This window comes from Panthera uncia, chromosome B1, assembly GCF_023721935.1.
Source record: "Panthera uncia isolate 11264 chromosome B1, Puncia_PCG_1.0, whole genome shotgun sequence".
Lineage (NCBI taxonomy): Eukaryota > Metazoa > Chordata > Mammalia > Carnivora > Felidae > Panthera > Panthera uncia.
Window position 1 is genome coordinate 149,757,848 of NC_064811.1, and position 22,550 is coordinate 149,780,397.

Sequence of the window (22,550 nt, forward strand, 5' to 3'; positions counted from 1 at the left end):
TTGAGAGAGAGAGAGAGAGAGAGAGACAGGGAGGGAAACTGAGAATCCCAAGCAGGCTCCACACTGTCAGCACAGAGCCCAATGTGGGGCTCGAACCCACAAACTGTGAGATCATGGCCTGGGCTGAAATCAAAGGGTCTGGTGCTCAACCAACCGAGCCACCCAGGCACCCCAGAAATGTGTCTTATTCTTGCTTTTGAATTGTGGTATCTGTTTGAAAACACATGGCACAATAGGAAATATTCATTAGGGTGGTTGTCATTAAGAAAAGGTTAGTGTGTGCACTCTGTTGTAGAGCAGGGAAATGTGTGCTACACAAAAGCTTGCTTTCAGAAGAGGTTAACAGCAAGAGTTTCTGCAGGTAGAATGATTTAATTCTGAAAGCCAGAGGAGAGGTCAGAGATAATCGAATTCAGCCCATTCTCCTAATTTTTGTAGCTGCAGAAGCTGAGACTCAGAGCAGTTCGATAGCTGAGGCACAGGACACTCAGCCTGTTAGATAGTGGCAAAACCGGCACTGCATCCAGAGCTCTCACTGTGCAGTGCTTGCTTGTAAGCCAGAGTCCCCTGACAGGTTTTCTGATGTGCATTCCACCTGATGACTCTGCATTACTACCTCACAAATCAAGGCAATGGTGGAAAGAATAGAAATTTTAGGTAATAGCGATATTTTTGAACCACTTGATGTGTTCACTGTAATGTGAACTCCTAAAAGGTACCTACACGTGTCTGCAGAAGGTCTGCAGTCTTCTTTGCACTGTTTATTTCTAATCAAAAATACTAGTTTTTTAGTTTAAAATACTCCATTTTCTATCCTCTTGAATTCAGAAGAGGTGCTTTTACATTGCCAAGTAGACAGTGGTCTTTGACTAGGCCTTTGTTGTTAATTTCTAGTTCCCTTCCAGTTTGGCTAGCAAATTCGGCTTGTGTTGGTGTTTCTTGTGGAATGTGTTGAGATTTTCTTCATGGTGGTCGAGTCTGATGGCAGGCCTTCAAAGAGCCTGGGATGTGTGACAGTAGAAGGAGAAGTGGCACTGAGGTCATCAAGAGACAGATTGCCCCAAAAGGGCTCAGGTGTGTGGCATGTGGGAGGAAGACAGCTTTCGCCTCTGAGAACTGCAGGAGAAGCTGTGTTGTCAGGTGACTGGATGCAGCTTTAGCACAGGAAGGTGAAGGAAATGTTCACAAGAGAAAGACTTCTGGGTATTGGACACCCAGTGATTTTTTTTGTATTTTAGGCTCTGTGTGGCCCTTAGCTTCAGATGAGCTCTTGAAAAAGAGATTTTAATGTTCTTGGGTCATACTTTGCCTCAAAACTAGATCGAGATTTGCTCCATTGCCTTCTCCCATGGAGTGTTGCCGTAAGGAAGTCTGAGGCCAGCTTGATTTCTTTTCCTTTCCTAGGGGCTTGCCTTTTCTGCTTGCAAGTTGGAGGAAGAAAAAAAAGACAAAATGGCAGCCACATTAGATAATGGACTGGTGAGCCACATTAACTAACTCATAAAGTGACAAGAACTCTGGCGTTTCTGTATGTTTATTCCTTTACTTGTGTGAGTCTCATGGGGTCTGCAGAGATGCAAAGAATTGCTCTAGATATGGGCTCTGTTTTTGCATTCTTCAGTGATTTAGCCCTTCCGGGCTTCCCCGTGGGCAGGGTCTGATTGTGACCCTTCAAATCCAGACTAGCCCTGAACCAACAACTGCACCTCAACCAGTTACAGACAATGTGACTCCATTCTGGAATTAATCCCTTTTGTCTAATTATTGCTCCCTGATGTTTAGAATCAGATTTATCTTGAATAGTAAAATAACCCGATACCTTCCAAAGTTGTATTCAGTAGAGTTGAGAACCTTAGGAATTAGAACCTAGAGTTTTTTCTGGGGCTGGGAGACAGCAGGGTATGATGGCTGGAGCGTGGGCTTCAGAGTCAGCCCCACCCTACATCAAGTCCCGGAGTTACCTCTGATTACTTTGGTTCAGCACAAGTTGCTTGGCAAAATGGGGATTCAAACAGCCAACATTCCTTGGTTGTTGTAAGGAATGCAGATAATATTTGTAAACTCTGTTGCACAGTACCTGTCATGGAGTTGGTTAAGTGGTAGTAGTTTTCATTAGTATTTGTAAATTTGGTAGCTGTTACATATGAAAATTTAACAACATTTAAATTTGGACACGTTAAATCTAGTTAAGGCTACTTCTACGTGGCTAGTTATATGTTGGGTAGTGTTTTTCCTTGTGTAAGACATAAGCGAATTACTGTAATCAGACTGTTTTATTACCCTATGTTAATTGGGATTAAACTTTGAGATGGCATAATAGTTGACTAGCACCCTGTTTTAACTCCTGAACACTTGGAGATCTTAAACTTACGGCTTCAGGAAAGTAGCTTCTTTTCTTTCCTGCAATCTTTCTTCAGCCATTCTTACTTTATAGTAACACTATATAGTGCAATGTTAAAGCATTGACAGGGGCTGAGGACAATCTTAAGTATGACCTTTGACAAGCTAGGTCATTATAGAAGCCAACAGTGAACACTTTGCTGATGTGGCTTAACTTGGATTCTCCTCTTCTCATGCCTACAAGACTAGCTGTTCAAAATAGTTCTAGCTGCCTGCCTGAGAATACAATGTCTGTATTTACCTGTGGCCCTCCCAGTCTGAGCATATCCTCTACCTGGTACTAATAGAAATATAGTCAACTTTTTTATACACTTTACAGTGTGTTTCATTTTCATTATCTCGGTTGATCCTCACAATAGTCAAGTGTCTTCATTTTACACATGAAAAAAACTACAAAATCTGTAAAGCTGGAAAGACTTACTCCAGACTACGTACTTTAGTGAAATAACCTAAGTCACACATACGGTGGTATTGACACTGGATTTTGTGTTATTCTGAATTGCCTGACTGCTTTCTGTTTCAAAAAATAAAACATTCTGTATGGGTCTTATGTATTTATTTATTGAAGCGAAACGTATATAACATTCATGTATATATGTATGTATATAACATAACTGTTCATGGTGAACAGTTTGGTGGGATCTGTTACATTCACAGTATTAAGCAACAACTATCATCTCTGTCGAGCTCCAGAACATTTTTATCACCCTGAAAGAAAACCTGCTACCCATTAAGCAATTGCTCCCTATTTCTCCTTCCCCTCAGCATCTGGCAACCACCAATTTGCATTCTGTCTCTATGGATTTACCTATTCTGAATGTTTCGTATAAGTATAATCTTTAATGTCAGATTTCTTTCACTTATCTTAATGTTTTCCAGCTTCATCCACATTGTAACATGTATTAATACTTCATTCCTTTTTATATCTGAATAAGAATCCATTGTATGGATGTACCGCATTTATTTAACCATTTATCTGTTGATGAACATTGTTTCCACCTTTTGGCGATTACGAATAGTGGCGCTCATGCATGTGCATGTTTCTATCTTATTACACCTACCTTTGCTGTAGGTACTTACCTGAGGAACCCATATGTCCACAAAAAGACTTATATAAGAATTTTATAACTGCTTTATTCATAATAGCCCAAAGTTAGAAGAATTCTGTCTTGATTGGGGTCTTGATTACATGGGTGTATGCAATTGAATTGAAACCTGACATCTGTTTAATTTCACTAGGTGTACATTTTACATTATTTTAAAAGAGAGAGGAACAATAAACCATGAACCATAATTTAAAAAATGATTCTAGCTGTTGTCCATTCAGGCTGCTATAACAAAATACCACAGACTGGGTACCTTATAAACACAAGAAATTTATTTCTCATAGTTCTGGAGTCTGAGATCAAGGTGCTAGCATGATTGCATTTTGGTGAGGGCCCTCTTCCTGGTTGAAAGCAGGCACTTTTTTGCCAGGTACTCACATGGCAGAAAGGGTGAGGAAGTTCTGTGGGGCCCTCTTTTATAAGAGCACTAATCGCATTCATGAAGGCTCCATTCCCATGACCTAATCACCCTCCAAAGGCCCCACATAATACTGTTACCTTTGGGGGTTAGGATTTCAACGTAATGAACTCTGGGGCAGAGGGGACACAAGCATTCAGGAATAGCCTGGGGGCACCTGGCTGGCTCAGTTGGTAGAGCATGGGATTCTTGCTCTCAGGGTCATGAGTTCAAGCCCTACAGTGGGCATGGGACATACTTAAAAAAAAAAAAAAAAAAAAGGAAGAAATAGCATATAGTATTAAATAAACCACAGGAACAATAGTAGAAGTGGAAGCAGATTGTTGCTGTAACCTAAGTAAGAGATGATGATGGCTTGGCTCAAGATGATAACGGTGGAGACGATAAGAAGTGGTCAGATTCTGGATATATTTTGAAGGGAGAGCTAATTTGGTCTGTTGATGTGACGGTGTGGTGGATGTGAGGGAAAGAAAGTTTTCAAGGATGATACTAAGGTTTTTGATGAGATAGTGTTCCCACATACTGAGCTGAGAAAGACTTCAAGGAGCAGGTTTATAGGGAAGATCAAGAATTTGGTTTAGGATATGCAGAGATACCTGTTTGATATATAAGAGAACCTATTGGGGGAGGTAGTTGTGATATAGAAGACTGGAGACCAAGGATCTGATACAGACCGAAAATACAAAATTTGGAATTGTCAGCACAGATGGTAATTAAAGTCCTGAGACTGAATACCTTCTCAAGGGAGTGAATGTAGACAGTGAGGCCTAAGGCACTTTAACTTTTAGAGTTTAGGGAATCAAGAAGAATCCAGCAAAGGGGAGTGGGAAGGCCCGGCCGTTGGTAGAAGGAAACCCGGAATGGTATGGTGTCTTGCAAGTGAAATGTGAAAAATGCTTCATAGAAGAGAAATTGATTGTCTAGGTGAAGTAATATAAGGACCAAGCATTGACCTCTACATTCAGCCATGTAAAAATTATTGATGACCTTGATAAGTTTTTGCTGTGTGTTGAGGGTGAGCACTTGGTTTGTGGGCTTAGGAAAAGGTGTGAGGGAGGTGGTTGGAGACATTAAGTGTAATGGGAAAAATTACAGACCTGTTTGTATGCTTGTGGAAATGATCCACAAGAGAGGAAGAATTTGATGAAGCAGGAGACAGGGGAGGATTGCTAGAGCTGCAGCCTTGAGTTGGTAACAGATGAGAAGTGATCAAAGGCAGAGTGAAGCAGTTGGCAATTATCCAGACTAACAGGAGGGAAAGGAGGGTATAAGGGTGCACTTGGAGTCAGTGGGTAGATGAGTAGATGATGAGGTGGGACCTGATGGATGTTCTGTTTGCTGAGTGAAATAGGAAGAACCTGGGAGTGAGGACTGGGGAGGGAGGAGGGGAGTACAGGGTTTCAGAGAGAGGAGGCTAAATAATTATGTGCGGGAAAAAAATCACCTGAATTAAGGAAACATAGTTTGATTAGAGGGCAGCTGTAAAGGGCCCATTTGAGATGAGTGGTGGAGGTTTTCTCCTCCCAATGTTCAACTGTCCTTGGGCTGGCATGAAGTAGACGGAAAGTGGTACAGAGGAGTGTTGCTGGTTTTTGCTAGCCAAGTACCATGAGATGAGAGAGGGGAGTGATTATAACAACTGACTATGAGACCTAAGTTGGAGTGTGAGGGTGAGAACGGGGGAGGGAGAATGAAAGGTAGTAGGATCCTGGATTTGAAGGTTGAGGAGTTGTTGGAGCTGGCATTTGCATATTTCTTATTAGTTTAATTTGTCTCATATTAATTCATGTAGCCTTGAGGGTTTTAATGATTGCCTAACGCTTATATTTTCTTTTCCTCTCCATTGATGAATCAAACACCTGCCATTTTGTATCTGAAAACTGAAGTAAAAAAATGCAGTCTAATTTTAGTATGAACATGAAAATAGCTGTGTCCTCCCAATTAACAGTATTGAAGTTTCAAGGTAAGATGGAATTTTTTCACCAAATTTAAACTGGTTAATATAAAATCCGTGGTAGGGCTTCTGGGTGGCTCAGCCAGTTAACCATCCAATTTCTGTTCAGGTCATGATCTCATGACTCATGAGTTCGAGCCCCACATTGGGGTCTCTGCTGTCAGCCCAGAGCCCACTTTGGATTCTCTGTCCCTCCCCCACTAGCATTCTCTCTCTCTCTCTCTCTCTCTCTCTCTCTCTGTCTGTCTCTAAAATAGACATTAAAAACAAAACATAAAATCAGTGGTGACACTATAGTACTGCACCTCTGTAGTAGGCAGAATCATGATCTTCTAGTGATGTCACATCTTAATCCCCAGAAACTATAAATATGTTACCTCACATTCTAAAAGAGACTTTGCAGATGTGATTAAGTTAAGGATTTAGAGATGGAGTGATAATCCTGGATTATCTAGGTGGGCCCGATGTAATCACATGGGGGCCTTGTAACTGAAAGAGGGAGCCTGGAGAGTCAGAGCGTGATCTGAAGATACTGTGCTGCCGATGATGTTAGCTTTGAAGATGGAGCAAGGGGCCTTGAGCCCATGAATGCATGCGATCTTTAGAAGCTGGAAGAGGCAAAGGATCCTCCCTGAGGGTCTCCAGAAGGACGAGTGGGCTTTGAACTCAAACGTTAATGACTCCCAGGCCTTAACATAGGCTAGCCTCCAGGTCATTGGCATTTGATCAGAACTTGGTGGAGTTGCATTGCAGCTAATTAAGAAGTAGGACTGTCAAGAAGGATGTTTCTTCCTCATGTAACCAAGACATATTTTAACAGTGTTCATTCAAGTACCAGGCACAGTACCCTGTTTAGAGAATGATACATGAGACTATTTACCCTGGTATTGTTAAATATATGTTAGAAAACTGATTGTTTTGCTTTGATTTCTATGCTCAGTAAACAAACATTTGAGTATAATTTGGCTTCCTGTGTGATATGCTCACATGGAAAGAATTAGAGTTTGTTCTAATGATTTGCTCAAATGATTCAATTATCTGGTTTCTTTGGACTATATATTGATTTCCAATATGGTTTGTCTGTGGGCAGGAGTGGGCAGGTGGGAATACATTGGCCACAGAACTCTAATTTCTCTCAGTTCCTTAGCTGTTCTAATTTTCACTTAACACTTTTGGGTTGACATTCTTGTTTTAGTTAGTCCATAGAAAGTCAGTCCATCCTTGGGAAATGGCTCTTTTCAATGCACCTAACAGATTATTTTGCTCACCTTATGAGGATTAGTCTCTAGATCTTGGAAATTCAACAAGTTAATGCAATCCCAGAAGGCCTCTTGTGAGAATAAGATGTTTTCTCAAGGTGTCATAGCCCTGCTTCTGCAAAGCTGAGAAGTAAACATGAGTGTGTTTTCCTTAAGTTTGAATTTCTATAATTGAAAACTAGGAAAATGGCAAACATTAGTTTTTAGAATTAAAAAAAAATTCCAACAACTGCTTAGGTTGGAAAGATAGGCCAAAAATAAGGTGAAGTATAGGATAATTAATTGTAGAGTTTTGCACTACATCATCTTTACAAATAAAGTGTAGGATATAGAACACGAAGAGGCTTATCGTTTCCAGCAAGTTTATTGGAAGTCAGGAGGGGAGTACCAGAGAAGCAACAGAGTGTATTAAATGGCACTGATAGAACATGGGAGATCATTAGTTTCATTGTACTGGTACTAAACATTTTAAGAGGGTCTGGGCATTTTTATGAGGGACATTAGTGATCAAGATGGTAAAAACATGTAGAGAGATACAAAGTCATATATGTAGAACAGTACACCAAAACGAGAGGAATAGGAATTTAGGATTGAGGATGAGAACACACAGTATTTTTTTTTGCATATATAGAGTTTGTGTGTAGTTAAGTACAAGTATAACGATTTCTCCAATTAGATCTAGAGGGTTGGGGCACCTTGGGTAGCCTCAGTTAAGCATCCAACTTCCATGACCAAACTCAGGTCATGATCTCACAGTTCCTGAGTTTGAGCCCCACATCAGGTTCCACACTGGCAGTGCAGTTTGCTTGGGATTCTCTCTCTCTCTCTTTTCTCACTTCACTTCCCCTGCTCATGCTTTCTCTCTCTCAAAATGAATAACTAAACTTAAAAAAAATTATTTTAAAAAATCTAGAGATTAGAGTAGAAATTGCCGAAGAGCAGATTTTGAGGCCATGTACCCATAAGCAAATGTTGAATCACTTTTACTTTCTCTGCCCTTTCCTCTTCCCTTCCTCCTAAGAGAATTTTTATTTTGTTTAAGTAATCTACCCTTTCTTCATAGCTTTGTCAAGAGAGGCAAACCCCAGTTCAGGGGGGCTGCGGGTGGGGGTGTGGGGCAAATGATAATCATTCTCAATCACAATGGACCTATTTTCCTTGCCAGTGATTGGCCAGGTGTAGTTCTGGCCAATAAGATGTGTGCTGGGGAACTTCAGACACAGATATTCCTCTCTGATAAAAAGTTACAGAAGGGAAGAAATAATCTTTTTATACTGGACATTATCATATCCGCATGTGAAGCCTGGAATGATGGGAGCCATCTTGAAACCATAAGGAGAGCTAAACCAGCTTGCTAATGGCAGAGTGAAAAGAGCCTAGGCCTTTGATTGTTGAACCACTGGAATAACAAACCACTGGAGATTCGTGACCTTGGAACTTCCTATTATTGAACAATAAAAAAACAAATGAGCCGGCCTTTACTTGAAGTAATTAATGTAACATTTTTTATTTTTCCTAAATGGTATAGGACCAAAATGATTTCCAACAGAACCTCTCTGAAATGGAAAAGATTATTTCCAAAGAAACAGCCTTTTTGTCCTCTGAGATGTTTAAACAAAAGCTGTAAATAAACCACTTAATAGACTTGGGATTCTAGCACTGGTGAAAGTCTGGACTAGATGACTTTAGATTCTTTCTAACTAAAAGATTCAGGCTTTACCATTCTGAAAACAAAATACTGGAGCAATCCACAGTTGAAATTGGGTCCACTTAGCTTCTCCATTTTGTGCCCTCTTTGCTCTCTTAGGATCACTGCTTTGAGAGATGAATGTGGAACATTGTTTCTCCTATCACATAGCCCATTTTCCTTTCTCTGAATATGTTGTCTGCTGCTCATGTGGAAATACTGGGGTTCGAAGCTGATGGCCAAAAAAGAATTCTTGAGACGTCTTTGGTGCAAAAACATGGTTTTCTTATAGCACAGGGACAGGACCCTTGGAAAAAAGAGCTGCCCTAGGATTGTGAGGAGTGACTGATTATATACTTGGAAGTTGGGGGAGGTAAGGACACAGGGAAGTTTCCAAAAGGACTTTCATATGTTAAAGACAACTCACCCTGAAGGCCTAGCTATTGTCAAGCTAAGGTTGTTTTCCCCTCTAACAAAGCATTAACCTTAAGACAGTGGGGATTTCCTGGAGGAATGTCCTACTCTGCCTGCCTCAAATATCTGTCAGTGGGCTGCAGGTTTATAAGGAAATTTTAATTTTATCTACATTTCTTTCTGCCTTTGTTCCCCTACATCACTGCTATTTCATAGTTTCCAGAGGGAAGGAGATAGAACATAATTGTGCTTCAGTGTAAAAGACATTTTTGTTGTTCAGATGCACTAATTTATGGAGAGAAGAAAGTGTCTTAGAGTAGATGCCAGAAGTTTTGTTTTACTTTAGTAATTTAAAGAATCTTAATCTTTTTAGTTTTGTTTTTTTCCTGCTGGAAGATGAACCAAGTATTTCTAGTCTTACTAATAGAGGATGTTGTAGGGACATACTGAAATGATAATCCTTTTGGAAAGTAATAATAGTGGTAAGCATTTATTAGAAATATTTTGTGCTTTTCGAGTTTGTAAATTGGGAATACATTATTTGACGTCAAAATAAGTGGCTTGCTTATTAAATTGATGTCTCTACCCTTTGAATTTCAAGATGATAATGAGAAGCTAAAATAATTTAAAAAACAAAAATGGAATACAAATGAATCTACCTTTATACATGGTGGACATTATCAGAAACATCAGGTTTAATTGTTCACAGTGTTTAATTGAGCTGTCTTATATCAGAAATAAAGGCAAAAAAGAGGGACTGTCCACATATTATTGTGAAGCTTTTTTCTTTCTTTTTAGTTTTTTTCTTATAAAGCATATTTCATTTAATCTGTCAGGATATCAGGAAAATAAGTTAACATACATGGTTTATAAAAATGACAGTCTTTTCTTACACATTACCACATTTCAGAAATTAGAAGATAAATTCCAAAGTAAACAAATTTGTCTCCTGGAATGGCAGTGTTTAACTGATAGTTTTTGAGATTCTTTTTTTCCTCTTTATTTTAGACTTTTTTTTAAAACTCTCCGAAGACCCATTCTGGTATTAAAACTTGTTTCCTGTCCAACTCCAATTCTTCCATTTCCTTGCCTAATGGGATTTTTTTTTAACCGTGGCCAACTCTGAGTATTAGTCAATAGGGGAAATAGTCTTAGGTCTTTCCTATTCTTTATGTTACATATTTCAGATATCATTTATGGGTTTCTTGTCTTCTTGCTCTCAGTCAGCCATATTGATCTTTCTTGGGTGGTAATAGAATCCAGATCTAATTCATTATGCTTCTTCACCAAAATGTATCTACTGTGTTTCCTGCTTAGTAATCTTCTATTCAACTAGGGAATTGTGTTAATAGCTGTTAATGGGTTACCACTTCCCCCCACCCTCTTAGTTAAGCAAACCAACTTGGAAATGCCTGAAGAAGTATTTTGGCCTTGCTCTGCCCCTTAAATTGTACCATGAGTGCCAGTGGCTTCTGTGAATGCCTGCTGTACTTAGAGGTGGGGGTTCACTTTGGCCTTCCCCTGCTTTTGCTGCTTGGAGCAATTAGTTGTCTCACGTTAGGTCTGCAGCTCAATACTCAGGGCCAGGGTCCCGGGGAGTGCATTGGGTCCCACAACTGCTCTAATGTTTTTCTCCTGCTACCCTGAAAGTGTTTTTTGTTTTTTGTTTTTTTGGGGTTTTTTTGTTTGTTTTTAAAAACAAGGGCCTGCATTTCCCTTGTAAGCTAGGCCCTGGAAATTATGTACCCATGCCTTGCATAAGCTTTGATTATTTGTGGGCTTTCTCTCCTCCTTTTGTTTCCAGTTTTCCCTATGGGCTTCCTGTCCTGCCTGATAACTCACCAGCTTCTGCTCACCCTACTTTGCCCCCACCCCATCCCCCTCATATTTTTAACTCTTTTTTTCCTAACTTCTCTCTTTTTAAAAGTGTATTCTTTTTAATTTTTATTTTATTTATTTTTAATTATTATTTATTTATTTTTAAATTTACATTCAAATTAGCATATACTGCAACAATGATTTCAGGAGTAGATTCCTTTAGTGCCCCTTACCCATTTAGCCCATCCCCCCTCCCACAACCCCTCCAGTTCTTCTTTATTTGTTCTCCATGTTTAAGAGTCTCTTATGTTTTGCCCCCTCCCTGTTTTTATATTATTTTTGCTTCCCTTCCCTTATTTCATCCGTTTTGTATCATAAAGCCCTCATATGAGTGAAGTCATATGATATTTGTCTTTCTCTAATTTCGCTTAGCATAATACCCTCCAGTTCCATCCACATAGTTGCAAATGGCAAGATTTCATTCTTTTTGATTGCCGAGTAATACTCCATTGTGTGTGTGTGTGTGTGTGTGTGTGTGTGTGTGTATATATATATATATATATATATATATATATATATATACCACCTCTTTTTTATCCATTCATCCATCAATGGACATTTGGGCTCTTTCCATACTTTGGCTATCTATCGTTGATAGTGCTGCTATAAACATGGGGGTGCCTGTGCCTCTTTGAAACAGCATACCTGTATCCCTTGGATAAATACCTAGTGGTGCAATTGCTGGGTGGTAGGTAGGGTAGTTCTATTTTTAGTTTTTTGAGGAACCTCTATGCTGTTTTCCAGAGTGGCTGCACCAGTTTGCATTCCCACTGCATTCCCATTGCAGTGCAAAAGAAATTCTCTTTCTCTGCATCCTTGCCAACATCTGTTGTCGTCTGAGTTGTTCATGTTAGCCATTTTGACAGGTGTGAGGTGTTATCTTATTGTCGTTTTGATTTGTATTTCCCTGATGATGAGTGATGTTGAGCATCTTTTCATGTGTCTGTTAGCCATCTGGATGTCATCTTTGGAAAAGTGTTCATTCATGTCTTTTGCCCATTTCTTCAGTGGATTATTTGTTTTTTGGGTAGTGAGTTTGAGAAGTTCTTTATAGATTTTGGATACTAACCCTTTATCTGATATGTCGTTTGCAAATATCTTCTATTCCGTCGGTTGCCTTTTAGTTTTGCTGATTGTTTTCCTTTGCTGTGCAGCAGCTTTTTATTTTGATGAGGTTCCAATAGTTCATTTTTGCTTTTGTTTCCCTTGCCTCCAGAGAGGTGTTGAGTAAGAAGTTGCTGCGGCCAAGATCAAAGAGATTTTTGCCTGCTTTCACCTTGAGGATTTTGATGGCTTCCTGTCTTACATTGAGGTCTTTCATCCACTGAGTTTATTTTCGTGTATGGTGTAAGAAAGTGGTCCAGATTCATTCTTCTGCATGTCGCTGCTCAGTTTTCCCAGCACCACTTGCTGAAGAGACTGTCTTTATTCCACTGAATATTCTTTCCTGCTTGTCAAAGATTAGCTGGCCATACGTTTGTGGGTCCATTTCTGGATTCTCTATTCTGTTCCATTGATCTGAGTGTCTGTTTTTGTGCCAGTACCATACTGTCTTAATGATTACAGCTTTGTGATACAGCTTGCAGTCCGGGATTGTGATGCCTCCAGCTTCGTTTTTTTTTTTCAAGATTGCTTTGGCTATTTGGGGTCTTTTCTGGTTCCATACAAATTTTAGGATTGTTTGTTCTAGCTCTGTGATGAATGCTGGTGTTATTTTGATAGGGATTGCTTTCCTAACTTCTCTTCATCTTTACTAACCCTCAAGTACTCTTGTATTCACAGGGTTTGGCTTTTATAATTACTTGATCAACCAGTTACAGTACTGTCTGGAACTTTGACAAAAACCTTTATAAATATTCTATTGAGGAGCCCCTGTAATAATTGTTTCTCCAGCTTCTGCTTGTGGTTTCTGTACTTCAAAAAAGATAGGCAATATGTGCTTGTTTCTAGTTGGTTGTGTTGTGTGTTTAATTGAGGTGTAACTGCATTCACGTTGAGTTGTCTCAGAGATGGGTGAGTTATTGATGACCTCGGGTCCATCACAGGTTATGGGTAGAAACTTAGCCGTAACAGTATCCTGGTTTGCTATTTTGCAGATAGAGTAAAGTGGGTAAAGTATACGATCTACCCTCTAGATAATAGAATAGCATTAAAGCTTTTTTTCTTCCTTGAATGATTATACCATAAAATATAGTTTCAGATATAAATGCCAGGAAACTAGAATCAATTCTGGTAGGGGAGATAGAAAATAAATGAGTTAAACTATGGGATAATGTTAGCAGTACATTATTCTGGGAAGAAAATGGCAGGACACAGAAGGGGCTCTGGGTTGACTGGGAAGGGATGAGTAGGAAGGGCTGTTTGATTTTAGACAGATTGATTGGATAGGGTGCCCTCCCTGAGGAGTTAGCATTTGAGCAGATACCTTACTGAGATGAAGTGGGATGACTGTAACAATTACCGAGGAAGAGCCGCCCCTGAAGAGGCAACACAAATTCAGGTTTCTTCAGGAGATTCAGTCCCTTTGAAAATGTAAAATACAGAGGATGTATATTTTTTGATGGTAAAGTATCTTAAACTCTGGCACACTTGAATTTTTAATCGACGTGTGTATCAGCCAATGGGTATTTCTGTTCTTAGGTCCAGTTTGAGGTTGGTGATGGCATTGAAGAAACTTCAGGCTTTACAATGTAGCAGATGGTCCTAAAGGTGGGGCATATCTTCATGCAGTTTTATCTACTTTAGTTGACTGTCCAATTTGAAGTAGAAAAGCAGATTCGAGTATTTGTTTTAAAATAGAATTCCCTAATTAAATAAATCTTTATTTGGGGGTGCCTGGGTGGTTCAGTTAGATGAGTGTCTGACTTCTGCTCAGGTCATGATCATGCCGTTCCCGAGTTCGAGCCCCGCTTTGGGCTCTGTGTTGACAGCTCAGAGACTGAACCTGCTTGGGATTCTGTGTCTCCCTCTCACTCTGCCCTTCCCCTGCTGGTGCTCTGTCTCTGTCTGTCTCAAAACTAAATAAAACGTTAAAAAGAAAACAAATCTTTTTTGTAAAATATACTGAATAGGATTTTTCCAATTTAACTTTACAAGAGCATAAGTTCTGCAGTCATAAGTTCAGCAACTGAAAGCAAATTGTCATGAAAAATATTGTATTTTTATTTATATGTGGGGCATGTACTTTTAGTCATTTAAATTTTAGAGCGTTAGTGAATTTGTTTATTCTGTTACTAAACAGTAAATATAATTGGGTGTTTATTTTTCCTTCCTTAGTTTTTCCCTAGGAAAACATTGCCAACACTACAACTTTTCGGCATTACCCCAAGAGGCTGTTTGCTTATTTGAGAGAACTGTAGTAGATTGCTTGCTGCCTTATGGAATGTTTCCAGAAATTTTTCCAAAAGCTGTTATTTTAACTTTGAGTTTTAACTGGTATATTTTGTTATGGCATTTTTGTGATTTAAAAGTAGTTTGTGTTTTTCTGACTTTGGTAAGAACAACAAGAAATCTATTATTTAATAACTAGCTGGTATCTGTCAAGGCTACAGTAAGGGTAGTTTTTCTTTGGGAGCCCCAAGTAGCATTCCACTGTATTTTCATTTAGGTCTTTTAATTCCTGTACTGTTAATATTTTTAGCATTGAGTGAGCTATAAATCTAATATTGTGTAATATAGTCTGCTTAAACCAGCCTGATTAGAAGAAAACATTTAGTCAGAAATATGGAGGGACACCTGGGTGGCTCAGTCCGACTTCGGTTTAGGTCATGATCTTGCAGTTCTTGGGTTCAAGGCCCATGTCGGGCTTGTGCTGACAGTTTAAAGCCTGGAACCTGCTTCGGATTCTGGGTCTCCCTCTCTCTCTGCCCCTTCCCCACTCACACTCTGTTTCTATCTCTCAAAAATGAATAAACATTAAAAAATTAAAAAAAAAAAAGAAATATGTAAAGAATGGTGATAGATTATTAGGGATCTTGAAATACTTGCTAACAGATTGGGACTCCAGCCAGTCAGTTGTGTTTGAAAAAGTTATGTAACATATGTAAAATTTGTATACTCCAAATTTTTATCAAGTTTCAGTTGTCTTAAAAATAATTGTTTATCATCCTTGTACACTATTAGTGGGAATGTGCTATGGAAAACAGTTTAGAGGTCCCTCAAAAACTGAAAAGTAGATGAGCCATTAGTTCTCCTTCTGAGTATATACTCAGAAGAATTGAAAGCAAGGGTCTTGAGAGTATTTGTACACTCAATGTTCATAGCAGTGTTATTCACAATAGTCAAAAGGTGGCAGCAACCCAAGTGTTCATTGATTGATAAGTAGATAAAACATGGTCTGTACATACAAATGAGTATTATTCAGCTAATTTAAAAGGAAAGGTGCAGGGGCACCTGGATGGCTTCGTCGGTTAAGTGTTCAACTCTTGATTTTAGCTCAGGTCATGATCTCGCCTTTCATGGGATGGAACCCCGCATTGGGCTCTGTGCTGACATCACGGAGCCTGCTTGGGATTCTGTCTGCTCTCCACCCCCCACCCCCACTGCCAGCTTACTTTCTCCCGCTCAAAATGAATAAATAAACTTAAAAAAAGAAAGCATGCATTAACAAAACAAACAGATAACTGGAGGACATTATGTCAAGTGAAAGAAACTAGATACAAAAGGATGCTTTACTGTAGGATTCTTGTGTGAGGAGGGTCCTAGAGTAGTCTCATTCATAGACTGAAGGTAGAAGAAGGTGGCTGTTGGGGAAGATGGGGAGAAGCAATGGGCAGTTACTGTTGAATGGCTGCAGAGTTTCAGTTTTGCAAGATGAAACGAATTCTGGAAATGGGTGGTGGTAGTGGCGACAATGGGTAGTGGTGAATATATTTATTACCACCAAACTGCACGATTTAAAAATGGTCAAGGTGGTTGTCCACAAAAACAAACAAACAAACAAACAAACAAAAAAAAACCAACTTAGTTGTAAATTTTACCTCCAGGGCCAAAAAAGGAAACTAACAATCCTCATTAGTTGGGGAGTAAGGAGTAGACAGAGACACTGGTGAAACAGAAAGGGCAGGATGTTGATTAGCTTAGTTGTGAAACAGAGTTGAGGGTACTTGAGGGTTCATTGCACTCGTCTGTTTACTTTTGTATACGTTTGAAATTTTCCATAATACAAAATATTTTTAAATGATGATTTGTCATTCAATTTAGGAGACTGAAGTTATTCCCCCAGGGGGTCATAGTGGCTGCTGTGGCCCTCCACGACTAAGGAGCGTTTCCAGTGTAGAGGGGCTGTGGCTGGTGAGGAAGGGAACAAATTGTGAAGAATGCTGTTAGCTCTTAACAGAAAGGACGCTGGAAGGGGTGGCACTTCGTGTAGGCAGTTAAAGTCTGTGAGTCCTTCCCAGTTGCTTTGCTTTTATTAGATTAGTACAGCTACTGCCTGAGACCAGGAAGGTGCCAACAGTTTTTACTGTCCCTCAGTGTTCTTCATTCCTACGGCCTTTTTCTTCTCAGGAGCCCAGGCTGTTACGGAACCTGGTCTGGATCCCCAGGCGGAAGACCCAAGCGGCACTCGGGGATCTTGGAAGGCAGGGGTTTATTTCAAATCCGCAGGCTCAGAGGAGATCCCATTCCAGAGGTTTGATCCCCCGAGCATAAGCAGAGGGAACGATTTATAGTGTGTTACTTCCGCATTCCTCATTAATAGTAATTTGGTGCGAGCGCCAAGGGGGGTGGGAAGAAGAACCTGGAAGGGGAGTCTTGGGTCCGGGACTGGAATGCCCCTGTCAGTCCTGTCGGCCGTCTTACAACAGATTTTTCCTATCAAGACGGGGCTGTACTTGTTGTCTGTGTTGTCGGGAACTACCACAAAATGACATGGTCATTTCACACTGTAAAGTTCCCATTTAGACCATCGTGGGCTGTACTTCATAGAGCCTGAATTTGTGACAGATGTTTCTACTTTAGGGCGGCATGCGTCTGTTTTGCCGCACTGACACTGTTTTCTGCTCCAGTACTAAATACGGACTCTTTTTCCTGTCCCGGTCAGATTGTGCCACCCGGTTGTTGGATGTTTAGTTATTAGTCTGATCATATCTTTTGGACAACGCTATCTGTCTGTTAGCGCGGCTGAAGCTTCGAAGGCCTGTTAACATCCTATCTACTGCTGTGAAAACTAGACTTCGGACCCATATCCATGTTAAATTTCAAAATGTGCAAAATCTGGTCTTTTTAACCCATTTAAAACCAAGTGTGAAGCAGATGAGAATTTTTTAAACCAATAACATTTAATCTTTCTAGAGTAATCACTCTTGGTTATAAAGACACATAATATGGGGGACTTAGTATGAGAACCATGAAAGTACATTTTTATTTGTTTTGTGTAGAAAATATCTAATTAAGTGTAATTATATGATGGCCTGATTCTGGGCACAACTCAGATCATTCTGCAGACACAAAAAGATCTGCTTTGAAAGAGCTGAAATATCTGCAACTCATGGTAGAGGAAGTGTATTCCTATTTAAAATAAATCCTACATTTCTTTCTAAGTCTGTACCAATAGATCCGTGGGATGTGGGCAGAGCCGTTAAATGTTGAACCCAGCAAATTTGACATCTTGCCCTACGTACCAGAATAAGGTGAAAATACTCGGTGCTTATCTTCATTTAGAACAGAAGTATGGTAATTTCCTGCTAAAATCTATAAGTGTGGTGGCCCTTGACTTTTAGCGTTTGTTAAAATTATCAAAAATGGAAGAAATAGCATATTCTACAGTTTCTAAATGATAGATTGCCCCTATGTAAAGCGTACCTACAATAACTTGCAGAACGTGATGGCTAGTTTAATGTGAGAGGTCGTTGGCTTGTATTGTCTGTAAGAAGAACAGAGGAGTCCTGCTTTTCAGTTGAATGTACATTTTAGCTGGGTGCTGGTTGTCTAGTTTTTATAGGTATACTATGGAGGAACGAGGCCACTGCCATACTTACACCCGGTGGTGAGCACAGAGAACAGCCGGGCCATCTCAGCATTGTGTTTGTGGACTAATAAAGTTATAATTGGGCATTTGTTTAAAGAAATTTCTGGAGTTCATAAATATTTCATCCCCACAAGAGAAAATCAGGCAAGTCCATAAGTTGAATTAAAGCAATTTCAAATAGATATCTAATAGAGAATCTTATTAAATATGATTGCATTTTGTACTGTCGTGATTAATTTTTCATCAGTCTGTTTTCTTCCAGGACTGATTTGTCTCTGTGCAAACTTTGAATACCTAGTACGTATAGAATGTTAAGCTAAATACTGAGAGACGTAGAAGACAGGAAAATCGGTGACAGCTTATGTTTTCAAGCTCAGGGTGGAAGCCATTTCAGAAGCTGAACGTAGGCATTCCTTGTCTTATTGTGCTTTTACTTTATTGTACTTCACAGGTACTGCATTTTTTTTTTTTTAACTCATTGAAGGTTTGTGGCAGCCCAACGTCAAGCAAGTCTTTCAGTGCCATTTTTCCAGCAGCATTTGCTCACTTCATGTCTCTGTTACATTCTGGTAATTCTCACAATATTTCAAGCTTTTTCATTGTTATTATATTTGTTATGGTGATCTGTGATCAGTGATTAGGACTCTTTGAAAGCTCAAATGATGGTTAGAATTTTTTTTAGCAATAATGTGCTTTTAAATTAAGGTATGATTATGTACATGGCCTTTTTAGACATAATGCTATTGCAGACTTAATAGACTACAGTGTAGCGTAAACATAACTTTTATATGCACGGAAACCAAAAATCATTTGACTTTGCTTCATTGTGCTAGTCTGGAACCAAACCTGCAGTGCCTCTGGGGTATGCTTGTAGTCAGTTCCTGAGAACTGAGAAGACCCTGTGTGTTAGAAGTGTATGGCTGGCTGTTAAGAGAATAGGTATGAGTAGTAATCATGCTGCAAAGAGCTAGATGGTTAAGGGTGATAAATGGAGTCCCCATTGCACTTAGATTAAAGCCCCAAATCCTCATCGTGCCATTTGAGACTGGTTAGTCTGGCTCATACCTGTTTGTTCTTCTTCCGTGTGCTCGGTCCTCATTGCCCTTCTTTCTGATCCTCCCAAGTCACCATATTCTTTCCTGTCCGAGGACTTTCACATAGTTAGTTCCCTCTATGTGGAATGCTACCTCTCTTATTCTTTGCCTAGCCATTTCCTGTTCAGCTTTTAGATCTCAGCTTAAATGCTGTTTCCAACAAGAGACCTCACCAGCACTGCTGTATGCTAAGACCACAGAGCTCTGTATGCCAGAACACCTAGCCCAGGAAGAGAAGAGCACCTGCTGAGGTTGTGCAGAGTGGCAGCCCAATCTAAACCCCCTGTTGATGCTCTGTCATATGTCATAGCCTTGGGTGTTAACTCCTTCACAGCAGTTAACATCTTGAACCCATAGATATCTATTCTCTGTGTAATGGAACTAACTTACTGGAATTCGTTGATCTTATTAGTGGTTTTTATTTTTTTAATTTTTTAATTTTTTTATTTTTGAGAGAGACTAAGCATGAGCAGGGGAGGGGCAGAGAGAGAGGGAGACACAGAATCTGAAGCAGGCTCCAGGCTCTGAGCTGTCAGCACAGAGCCTGATGCAGGGCTCGAATTTACGAACTGTGAGATCATGACCAGAGCCGAAGTCAGATGCTTAACCAACTGAGCCACCCAGGTGTCCCCATTGATTGTATTAAATGGGAGACCTCAGAGTGACATTCCTGATGTGACAAGTGGAGTTTTATGATTAGTATAACTTAAGATGGAGTATAATATTACTTGCCTCAATAAGCTGTAAATCATGTCTTCTGAGTCATAAAATCTCATGACTTCATCATGAAAGGCCTTGATCAAAGTGGCAGTAGTGAAAGTTGTAGAATTCAAGAAATAATGGTTACATCCTCTGGGCTGGGTGGATTGGTTCAGGGAAATGATAGGACTGTAACTTGTAGAACAAAACGGACTATGATTGATGCAAAAAGGAATGAAAGCTACTTAAAGGAAAGATCCAAGTTTTGGAGAGGCCAGTGAAGCCTCTGGTTGCTTTTTGTTTTTGCCAAAGAATGGTAGCAAACCTGAGTTGAGAGGAGCTGTGAGCTAAATGATAGGTTTTCTTGATGGAAGCGGGACAAATTTGGGACTTACAAATAAGTGAGAGTTCGAGGCATAGAGTAGGAGAAGTGTGTCTATCAATTAGTTATGTTTTCTCTGGAATTTACTGAAAATGAAAGGGGTAGGGAATCTGTGATGCATGTGGGAAAGGAAGAAGTAGGAACTGCTTCCAAATAAGGCCGGCATTCAGTTTTCCTTGGTTAAAATTTGAGTGCATCAAAATACAAAACGGTTAGAATCATTTTATGAACTTTCAAAAGCTTTGTTGATTAACAAAAATACATTTTCACTTAGTGCAAACCATATTCTAAAACCTAGGTATAACTCAAAACAGTTCTTTTCTTTAAATATTTACGTGGAAATGGCAAGTTATTACTTTAAAGAATGGTTCAGAAACCTATAAACTTCAGAGTCAAGCCATTTAATTTTGTAACTTTTGTCTAGATACTAAATGTACTTGGACTTCACATGAAAAACTGCAGAAGCTAAGCTAATTCAGAAATCTTTTTACTACTCTTTATTTAAGGTGAACATTGAGCTTAAATTGATTGATTTTGATGTGTTTTGGTAATGTACCGTGTTCCGCAAAATTAAAGACTTTCATTGGTATACATAGATCCAGCAGAGAAATGCAAAGCATTAAGCAGTAATGTTAGTACAGACTCTAGTGATGATGTATTAATTCTATTTAACCAAAGTATATGCATGGTGTAAAAAAAATCTCATAAGCAATTTGTCTTCATTATGTTATAGTTAAGGCCAGTTCTTAAAGTGTAACTTTGGCAACAGAATTTCTGCATTTTAAAATATGGCTTCTGTTGAATGAAGTATTCCCCTATTAAGTGACTGTTGAAGGTGCTTGGCAGATTTCACCTTACCAAATAATACGAGACATTTATATTGAGGATTGAAACTACCATGCTCTACAAATGAAGGAGAATTAATTTTCAGGATTAATGAGGATTTTGAAAATATAAGCTTCGCATTGCAGAGACCAAATACTGACTGGACATCACTTACAGCATAAGATTTAGGCTTCTCAGTGGATTTTGTTTTAAACCCTGTAGTGTCATTCTCTTGTCATATATACTGCCCTCCTCCCTTTCGTGGAAACATAGCAATCCTTATTTTCTGTCTCCTTCGCAATATAGAGCCCAGACTTGAGACAAAAACTTAGGAGATAGAAAGCCAGGATGCCACTTGCTGAGGTCTGGAACCCGGCTTTCCTATTCAGCATTTGGTTTCCAGCACTTAGAAACATTCAATATTTGTGGAGTGAGTGAATGCCTTATTTTGATTGTAGAAACAAGTTAATTTTCATGTACCACCATTGTTGCTGTTGGAATTCAGAGTTTCTAAATACAGAAAAATAATATTTCTAGGGCCAGCCCATTGTTCTGTTTCAGCATTATGCTTTCTTTGCTCGCCTTGGTTTATTTGCATAAAAAGAGCTGAGTTGCTATCAAATGTCATTAGATTCATTAATGGTACTGTTGTAGTTAACTTTGTGAAAAAAGGAGGGGGGGATGTTTCAGAATCTCAGGAGATGAGTGTAATACTACTGTAGCTTTGTGGAACCACCTTTGGTATTAAATTGTCATTGTTACTATCAGAGCCAGCAGCTGACGGGCAAGAAGAGTACTCTTTCCTTCTAAATAGGATTGTGATGCTCTGCATAGAAATGTGTATGTTTTCATTTTTCTGTGATAAAAATGGCTTCTGATATTTTCTATTTTAGTGTCATGTTAGAGATTTCATTCCATGCTCATTTGTTCATTCACATGTATTTTTATTTTTAGCTCTAAGCGAAAGACATGAGGCCTAAGACTGAAATGAGGTTGTTTTGAGGCCATCTGATTTCTGACTAGAAGGTGTGCGATCGCCTCGTCCTGAAACCACTTCAAACAGAATGGTAATGGCAAAACCTAAGAGAAAGAGAGGCCTTCATGTTTTTCCATGTCTGTTCTCTTATCCCAATTCCTTCCTCTTTAAGATTAAAACAAATTCTTTAAGTTACGAACAAAAAGTATTAAACAATATGCTAATATACCCTAACTAAACTATGTCTCAGGTGAAGAGTTGTGTAAATCTACATGGTAAGCCTTGTATAGTTGTTTGAACTTTTTAGTGAGCTACTTAATTAGTGACAAAATCTGTATTCTGTGAAAACGCCTGAGCCATTAGGAATTTGCAGGTTGAAATAATTTTCTTCCTTTGAAAAATGATAGGGTTTGCTCTTAGAAGGGGCTCCAGACTTGTGAGGCGTTTCAGACTAGGAAGTTAGGGTTCTTGTCACAACTTTCTTTTGC

At 39.3% G+C, this 22,550-nt stretch overlaps 1 protein-coding gene across 6 annotated transcripts in view; it reads left to right on the top strand.

Annotated features, from left to right (window-relative positions):
- The window catches only part of XKR6 (XK related 6), a 94,535-nt gene that overhangs the window by 66,955 nt on the left and 5,030 nt on the right, over positions 1–22,550 (top strand). For all 6 annotated transcript variants that reach the window (XR_007457963.1, XR_007457964.1, XR_007457965.1 and 3 more), the window contains one exon: positions 22,041–22,153. Coding sequence is in view for 2 of the 6 variants with exons in the window: in XM_049631379.1 (XP_049487336.1) it covers positions 22,041–22,059 (19 nt within the window). In the remaining 4 variants the exon portion in view is untranslated. The remainder of the gene's footprint in view (positions 1–22,040; positions 22,154–22,550) is intronic.